The sequence below is a fragment of the Mus caroli genome, chromosome 4 (genome assembly GCF_900094665.2).
Source record: "Mus caroli chromosome 4, CAROLI_EIJ_v1.1, whole genome shotgun sequence".
In the NCBI taxonomy this organism is placed as follows: Eukaryota; Metazoa; Chordata; class Mammalia; order Rodentia; family Muridae; genus Mus; species Mus caroli.
Genome location: NC_034573.1, coordinates 145,657,671 through 145,666,586, shown reverse-complemented (window position 1 = coordinate 145,666,586; position 8,916 = coordinate 145,657,671). Strand labels below are relative to the sequence as shown.

Below are 8,916 nucleotides of genomic sequence, written 5' to 3'. Positions count from 1 at the left end.
GTTGCAGTGACCTGAGGCATCTCAAGTCCGGAAAAAATTAGCTCCGGGAGACCCACACCACCTTCAGGTTTTCCCTTCCTCTTCTGTTCTTTGGGTAGGATTCACAGCAGAAGAGTTCCGACCCTCCGTGGTGTGAGTCCAGTGTCTCTGATCTTCTGTGGGCTCTGTGGCTGGGGCGTCTCCATAAATGCCTATAGCGACAGGTACAGAACGACCACATAGGAATAGCACCTTTGCGTTAAAAAAAAAAAAAAAAAAAAGAGTTTTCTAGGATGAAGGCACACCCATCGCAAAAACTTTGTTCCTTTTTGCCTGGTCCAGGAGCTCTGTCCAGTTCCGCCTCCTTAGAAAGATGGGCAAATAGTGTCACCGACGCCACTGGCGTCCCTATTTCAGCGGCCAATCCAGTGGCTGAGAAGGTCTTGACCCTCCTAAGTTTCCGTCGTCCAGAAGGAAGGGGTGTGTGTCGCGCCTGCGCAGTTAGTCGCGCCCGCGGCGCGTGGTGACTGCAAGTAGCCCCGCGAGTCACGCTCGAGTACGGTCCGCCGAGGGCGCGCGGAGCTTGCAGACCATGTCGTGGCTCTTCGGCATCAAGGGCCCCAAGGGCGAAGGCACAGGGCCTCCGCTGCCCTTGCCGCCCGCTCAACCTGGGGCGGAGGGTGGCGGCGACCGCGGTGCGGGAGACCGGCCATCGCCCAAGGACAAATGGAGCAACTTCGACCCGACGGGCCTGGAACGTGCGGCCAAAGCGGCGCGCGAGTTGGAGCACTCGCGTGAGTGCGCGGGCTGGGCTTGGCGGGCCGAGGCCCTGGGAAATGGGAGGTTTCTCTCGGAGGCACTAGCTGCCCTTAGGACTTTGGTCCCCTTGACGTCTTAGCAGCACAGTGGTCGTTCGCAGCCGTACCTTTCAGGTGACCTGAATGGCCGCTATGGGACATTTGGTCATAGCGGTTCTGCATTTGGGGAGACCCCGATCCTGCTACCCTCTTGCACTTGCAGCTGTCAACACGTAGGTCGTAGGAAAGACCCTGTGTCAATGTTGGCCTTACCTACTTACTGTTGGGCTTTCTAGCCGCCTCCACGTGGTGCAGGCCAAAAGTCATAGCCAGATCAGGCGATCCTATGTTGTGGTAGTTAATAGTAATCTCTCACTTAATAAGGGGAGCGTTTTCGAAAGGCGTTTGGTCTTAGCAAGAAGATAGTAGATTTCGTGTTTATTATTGGATGATAGCATTCCACTGTGGAACGTGAGGTGAGAGTGTCTGTAAAGGTTGATCCTCTCTGAGACAGATTTTAGTATTGATGGATCCCAAAGGCCAGGACTTTCCCAACAGATGACATTTTTGTTTTGATGTTGACAGTTTGTGCCAAAGTGTAATGTAAGGTGGATTTTTTGATTATTTTGTTTTGTTTGTTTGTTTTTGGTTTTGTTTTTTTTTATAAAGACTGTGCAGCCCTGGCTGAGACCAGGCTGTCAGAGAAATCACAGCTCCACCTCCTCCTGAGCCTAGCCTAGCTAGTTGAAATATTTTTAAGAGCCTGCAGGGGTCTGCAGAGATGGCTGAAAGGCTAAGAGCACTTGTTGCTATTGTAGTGGACCTGTGTTCAATTCTGTGCACCTTCTGGCTTCTAAGGGTACCAGACATGTACATACATATATGCAGGCAAAAACTCAAATACATAAAATTTTTTTAAAAAGCCTGAAGTGTCAGCTTTGTTGAATGAATACTTATTGAAGGATGTTTCCATTCTCAATTTTGTGTATATGATTGGGTTCTGTTTTTCAAAAGATCCTATAGGGAAGCCCTAATTTAAATAGGTATAATATGCAGACACTCTGAAAGAGAGTCTGGCACTTGGTGAGTCAATTCTCTGCTCTTGTAGGGCAAAAAAAAAAAAAAAAGTCTTGAGCTCATGCCTTTAATTCCAATACTTGGGAGGCAGAGGCAGACAGATCTCTGAGTTTGAAGCTGGACTGCTCTGTACAGTAAGTTCCAGGCTAGTTGGGGTACACTGTGAGATCCGTCCACTTTTGGCAGTGGTCTCTTGAGCCCCACAAACTCAAATCTCCATATAGACATTCAGAGCCTTCAGATTGAAGTCCAGAGTCACCTGTCTCTTGAGGTCCAGCAGAGCTAATAATTTTGTAAATAATCTATTGTGTTTGCTAGATAATCTCGGTGATTGGGTTGAAATGAGAAAAAGTGGCTGGTTTTCAAGGCATTTCCAGTATTAGAAGACTTGGCAGATGATCCCATGTCCTGTTACACTGTTATGTAGGGGACAACTCTTCGTAACTCCTGGGTTGGGGAGATCACTCTCTAGACACACCTAGAGTTTCAGAATTGAATCTTGGCTATTAGTCTCACTAATGCAGGCTGTTATATAGACTATGAAGAACAGTAGTTCCAACCCTCAGCTACATCCTGACTACTCTTGCATGTAAATTGCTCTTCAGGCACCTGTCCTGGCAGTCCTGGAGTGCTTGCCCAGAGCATGCGCTATCTAGGTTCAGTGCCCTGGCCCCTACTATGCTTTAGCAGAGCTCTCTTTTCTGGGCCAGCAACAAATTCCATGGGTTCTGCATGCCCCCATGGGCTGTCTAGGTCTGTGCCCTTTTCTTGTAGGGCAGTCTCAGGTGGGCACTAAACCTGTGCTGAAGTTTACCTATTCTGACTCACTTCACAAGAAAATGGACTCAGAGAAGTTAGCTCAGCTTGCCAAAGCCACATGAAGAAGACACAGGAACTGGGGGTTGGCCCCAGTTTTGTTGGACTGTGCCACCTCCATTCCTGCCTACTGTGCTGAGATGAGACCCCAAAGAGTGCTTCTGTCCCCAGCCCTGTCCTGTCAAAAGAGAGACAGAGTATCAGAGGCCATTGTCATAACCTGCTCAGCACTTGGCCTCGCAGCTGACTCTCTGAATTGGTGTAGGGCTGTGCCTTGTTGCTCTCTCTCTCCTCAGGTGTGAGTTCTTTTGTCTTCTGTCCTGGTCACTGAAGACCAGAGAGTCTAGGAGAAGATTGTCTTGGAAGGTCCTTCCCAAGCTCTGACACTGTTGCTCATTGGTAGAGTTCATGCCAAACTGCATATTCTGTCTAAATTGATCCCAAATATCAGGACATCAGCCGTGGTCATCTAAACCTGTGGAATGCTCATGCCATGTTGCCTCCTGTCTTAGGCCATTTTCCCTCCCCATATTCATATCACTAAGAGTCATAAAGCTCTGGCTAACGACATGATTGTGACATTCGAAAGTAACATGAAGAAATTGCAGCTGACTTTGAAGACTTCAAAAATACAAGAAAGTCATGGGGATAGAAAGTAAGGGTTAGGATAGCAAAACAGGGACATTGTTGTTTTAGGTATGGGTTTCCTTGGTGATCTTCACTCCTATGTTTTTCTGTGGTAGAAAGTTTTTACAATAAGGTATTAGTAATGGAAAACTATCATGGAAATTTAGAAACTTGTTTCTTAGGCCTCTTTAGAATATAATAGAAGTAAAGTTTTTCCCCCACTACGTTTTTTTTTTTTTTTTTGGTTTTTTTTCAAGACAGGGTTTCTCTGTGTAGCCCTGGCTGTCCTGGAACCCATTCTGTTGACCAGGCTGGCCTCAAACTCAGAAATTCACCTGTCTTTGCCTCCCAAGTGCTGGGATTAAAGGCGTGCACTACCACGCCCGGCTTTCCCACTAAGTATTGACAAACACCAGTGCCCCCTGACACACAAAACATGTAGAAGATATTAATAACCTAGGCGCATTGTCTGATATCTGATCCTTACCTGTTCTGTTTTGCCTGCATGTTTTTTGCAACATTAATGGTTACAGATATAGACACCAGCTAGAGCTCTGCTTCCCTAACTGGAAAATGCCTGACATGTTATAGTTGCACAGTCTGATGCTAGATGAGTGCGTGGTGATCTTTCTGATGGAGCTCTTGGCAATGTGATGATCCCCTGGGGATGGGACCTTGAGAACTTACTAAACTCTTACATGTTCTCCTTCCCCCAAAGTTTCATGGCTACTGGGCTATCTCAAACTCACTATGCAGCTGAGGATCCTTTGACTTCCAACTTCCGAATACTAGGATCACAGGCATGCACACAACTCTTGATTGTGTGTGGTGCTAGGGATCCAGCCTAGGACTTTTTGCATGCTGGGCAAGCTCTGTAACAACTAAGCTGCATATTCAAACTCACCAGGCTTTCTGTTGGAGATGGGACAGCAGCTTTGAAAGGAATGGTTATTGTGAATCTAGGCAGGGGTGAGGCTGGCTGAGAAGGCACATGAATGATCCAACACTGAGTGTTGCGGTTTCTCAGAAAGCCCCTTGGCATGAGTGAGAGGTTCCATTTTTAGCCACACAGATAATGTTTATTGGCAGCATACTAATACCCTCTCTTCTGTTCCCTTCTACTCTACAGGCCATGCCAAGGAGGCACTGAGTCTTGCACAGATGCAGGAGCAGACACTGCAGCTGGAACAACAGTCCAAGCTCAAGGTGAACTGTGGGCTAGTGCCATGAGGGTGTGAGAGGACCAGTCACAGATGACAGACTATGGATGTGTTCTCCATTCTATGAACGAATTGGGGGACGTAAGGGCTGGAAGCTGAGCATATTTGGCTATGATCCTGTAGTAGAGGTACCTGAGAGGGAAGTCGTAGGTGAGGAATATCTAGACTTAGAGGCAAGGGATCTTTCTTGAAATTTTTGGGGTTTTTTTTGTTTTGTTTTATTTTGAGATGGGTTTTTTCTTCCTTCCTTCCTTCCTTCCTTCCTTCCTTCCTTCCTTCCTTCCTTCCTTCAAGACAGGGTTTCTCTGTATACCCCTGGCTATCCTGGTTTCACTCTGTAGACTAGGCTAGCCTTGAACTCAGAGATTTGTCTGCTCTACCTCCAGAGTGCTGGGAATATACCTCATACTCCATGATATCCCTGGCTGAGAGTTTTTCTATGTATCCCAAGCTGGCCTTAATCCTTCTGTCTCAGCTTCTTAAGTGCTAGGATTATAGGTATGCACCACCATGCCTAGTTTTTTTTTTTTTTTTTTTAATTTCTCTGTGCTCAGAAGAATCCTTGAAGCTGGATGGAGTCATGCATGCCTTTAATACCAGCACTTGGGAGACAGGCAGGTGGATTTCTTGAGTTCCAGGACAGCCTGGTTACAGAGGACATTCCAGGTCAGCCAGGGCTACACAGAAACCCTGTGTTGAAAAACAAACAACAAAACTCAAAAGAACACTTGATGCCAGGGTTTTCAGTGAGCACAGAACAGCCTCCATCTTTAGTCCTTGTCTGTTGGACAACACAGTTGAGCTCTGGGTAGGAGATGACTACTATCCTGCCATTTTGTAATCTGCAGCCCGATGGAATAGCTGTCCAGGGTGTGAGTCTTACACAGATTCTCCTGTATTCTGTAGGAGTATGAAGCTGCCGTAGAGCAGCTGAAGAGTGAACAGATCCGTGTGCAAGCTGAGGAAAGAAGGAAAACCCTGACTGAAGAGACACGACAGCACCAGGCTGTGAGTGCACAGGCAGGAGTGCGAGTGGGACAGTGGGGTACCCCTCTGGATCTTTAACTCACTGACTAACCGAGGGTTTACAAAGTGGTGGTTGCTGTACTGAGATCTGGACCACTATTGTAAAAACAAACAAAACACAATAACCTCGAACCCATGGACTCCTTGGTACAGAGCCGTTCTGTATCCACATATTTGTAGGAGGTGGCAGCTCATCTGTCGCTTACCTCAGCAGCCACCCCAGGGTAGGTCCAGATCATGTTCTCTGATTCTTCTAGTGGCTTCTCCAGCCAGAGCGAGTCTTTACTTCTGTCTTCTCCCCTAGAGGGCCCAGTACCAGGATAAGCTAGCTCGACAGCGCTATGAGGATCAGCTGAAACAACAGGTAAGCAAGGTACACCTCTGAGAAACGTGCAGTGTTCTTGGAGTGACATAGGAGACTATGCAGCTGAGTTTTAGACAAGAATACAAGTGTTGCTGGTTCTGGGTGGATTTTCTCAGACATAGACCCTGGCATGTTCATATTCATGACCTGTGTGCACAATGGATGTACCCAGACATGCACCTAAAGGCAGAGATGTGCTGTACACATACACATGTGTATAGACATATTCAAGCACATATATAATAAGCCCATGCACATAACTTCTTGTGATGCTCCCACAGTAGAAGTGGGTTGGTTTTGGGGGATTTTTTTGTTAATTTTGTTTTAGTTACCCTTGAGGGTTCTTGCTAGATGGGCACCTGTCTAACTAGCAAGGTCAGTGAATGGTGGAGGACAGGGATCCTGGGCTGTCCAAAACCTAGATAGGCCTCCTTTGATCCATGCTGGATCCCCGCTATAGGAGCTCAGCAGCCTCAGGCTTATGTTCCTGTTTTGTTTGCTGGGCATTATAGCTGTTAATCTCAGTTGGCAGAGATCAGAATTCTGTAAGAGTCATAGAGCAGAGCTACAGGCCCTGGGGGTTTAGGAACCACATTGGTGAGCTGCTATAAAGGCTGCTTCTGCCTCAGCAGGTGGGGCAGCTCTGAAGCCAGTCTCTTAATGTGTGCATGTCCTGGGTCTACATCAGATGTGTCTGCATTGGAGTGTACCAGCTAGAGCCCCAAGAAAGTTGGGATTCCTCAGGTGGGCAGAAGCATTCCTGGCTTAGAGCAGCTGCAACCTGTTGGCTTGGTTTTTGTTGTCTTTCTGATTCTCAAAAGCTTTTAACTTTAATGTGACTTCTCAGCAACTTCTGAATGAAGAGAATTTAAGGAAACAAGAGGAGTCTGTGCAGAAGCAGGAGGCCATACGGCGAGGTAGGAGATCTCCAAGGATGGGTGCCTTTGTTGAGCATCTTAGTCCTTAAGAAATGCCCCCACAGAGACTCACTGAGATCACAAATAAGGACTGCATTTACAGTATGCGCTTTGATATCAGACACAGTGGATACCTCGGTTTCACAGAGCTAACTCTGGCCCCTGAGTAGAAAGGTCTAGAACTAGTTGATTCAGATAGGAAAATTGCCCATGTTAGCTCCTGTGGTAGGACTTCATTCATCATCAGGCCACCCTGCCACTTTACACATATGCGTCCCAGCAGGGAGAACGTCTCCTGTCTCCAGGAGTCTGTCAGGAAAGGTTTGAGGCAGTTTGTTGGTGTCACTGTGCAGTGACAATTGACACATTGCTGGGTGTTTGGTTCTTACTGCTGACAAATAAGTGCACATTATTTCTTCTCATGACCTTCCTGGTATTCTGATAGATGTCAGTACAAGTAGGTTTCTGTCCTGATTATTCACATTTTTTGTTTGTTTTTAAAATTGTCATCCAAAAGGTGGTCCAGGCCATTTCAGGGGTCTTCTAGGAGGGTTTGCTGTGAAGTATGGGTTGTTCACTGTGACACAATGCTGTCCCTGGTCCATGCAGTATCTAGGTCTATGTGTGCATGTCAGCAGTGCGGACAGAGGCAGGTACAATGTGGGCTGAAGACCACTGTCTTTGCCTTTTTGTGGGACAGCCACTGTGGAGCGCGAGATGGAGCTGCGGCATAAAAACGAGATGTTGCGGGTGGAAGCTGAAGCCCGAGCACGGGCCAAGGCTGATCGAGAGAATGCAGATATCATCCGGGAACAGATTCGACTCAAGGCTGCTGAGCACCGCCAGACCATCTTGGAGTCTATCAGGTAAGGATCAGCCAAAACTTAGTGCCTGCTGTCCATCTGCCTTGTAGTTCCTAGCTCAAGCTAGCGAGTCCCTGAAGGTCATGAAGGGCCTCTATCCTTCCTTATCCTACAGCTCTGGGTCTGCTCTTTAATACTCCCACCTTGGTAGACTCGTCTTTGAGACTGACCTGAGACTTTTATTAGTTTCTTTCTGCCCTTGCCCAGTATCTCTTCTAGAGTGTCATGTGACTTTTCCTCATGCAGGACAGCTGGTACCTTGTTTGGTGAAGGATTCCGTGCCTTTGTGACAGACTGGGACAAAGTGACAGCTACGGTGTGTACTACCATATATCCCTAGGGGTGACACTACTGGGGAAGCTCTAGAGCACAGTCTCCAGGGACTTCCCTGTTACCTGCTGGCTGTGGGGATACCTGATATCTTGCAGATACACTCATCTCTGTTGTGCCAGCTCAGATTAGGGACATGAGCTGTAATTATACTCTTTAAGAACTATAGTGAGACTTGATAAAGTATTTGGGCTTAGGGGCATTTCAGACAATTCAGTCTTCTCTTAATCCAATTTACGTGGCTCTAACATGTTACCCAAAGCCGACTAACGTACAAAACAAGAAGGTTAATTGGTGTTGGAAAGGCTGAATAGTGCCACCTAATGACTTCTAGGCCCCACTCTCTAATATTTTGTAAACTACAGCATTGCATAATACCAAGTACTTATCATATAAATCTTAGAAGGACAAGTCACATCTAGTCATGGCAGGTAGTAGCCTACCTCCAGGCACCGATGTAGGGAACGGCTAGAGGTCACTTTCCAGTGTCCTTGGGAGAAAGTAGTGATAACAAATTTTTAAAAAGATTTATTTATTTATTTTATGTATGTGAGTATACTGCAGCTGTACAGATGGCTGTGAGCCTTCATGTGGTTGCTGGGAATTGAATTTTTAGGACCTCTGCTCACTCTGGTCAATCCCGCTGGCTCCAGATGGCCCCACTTGCTCTGTCCCTGATTCCTCCAGCCCAAAGATTTATTTATTATCATACATAAGTATACTGTAGCTGACTTCAAACATACCAGAAGAAGGCATCAGACCCCATTACAGATGGTTGTGAGCCACCATGTGGTTGCTGAGAATTGAACTCAGGACCTCTGGAAGAACAGTCAGTGCTCTTAACCGCTGAGCCATTGCTTCAGCCCAGGATAACTTTTTTTTTGCTTTGTTTTTTTTTTT

At 46.8% G+C, this 8,916-nt stretch overlaps 1 protein-coding gene across 2 annotated transcripts in view; it reads left to right on the top strand.

Moving 5' to 3' along the window:
• The first annotated feature begins 476 nt into the window (after positions 1 to 476).
• LOC110292190 (ATPase family AAA domain-containing protein 3) overlaps positions 477 to 8,916 on the top strand; it is a 20,701-nt gene continuing 12,261 nt past the window's right edge. Inside the window, exons 1-7 of one of the 2 annotated variants that reach the window (XM_021159336.1) lie at positions 477 to 773; positions 4,426 to 4,502; positions 5,423 to 5,524; positions 5,847 to 5,906; positions 6,754 to 6,823; positions 7,524 to 7,689; positions 7,933 to 8,002. In XM_021159336.1, the coding sequence (XP_021014995.1) occupies positions 572 to 773; positions 4,426 to 4,502; positions 5,423 to 5,524; positions 5,847 to 5,906; positions 6,754 to 6,823; positions 7,524 to 7,689; positions 7,933 to 8,002 (747 nt within the window). In that variant the 5' untranslated portion in view covers positions 477 to 571. The remainder of the gene's footprint in view (positions 774 to 4,425; positions 4,503 to 5,422; positions 5,525 to 5,846; positions 5,907 to 6,753; positions 6,824 to 7,523; positions 7,690 to 7,932; positions 8,003 to 8,916) is intronic. The other variant, XM_021159337.2, reaches the window with a different exon arrangement.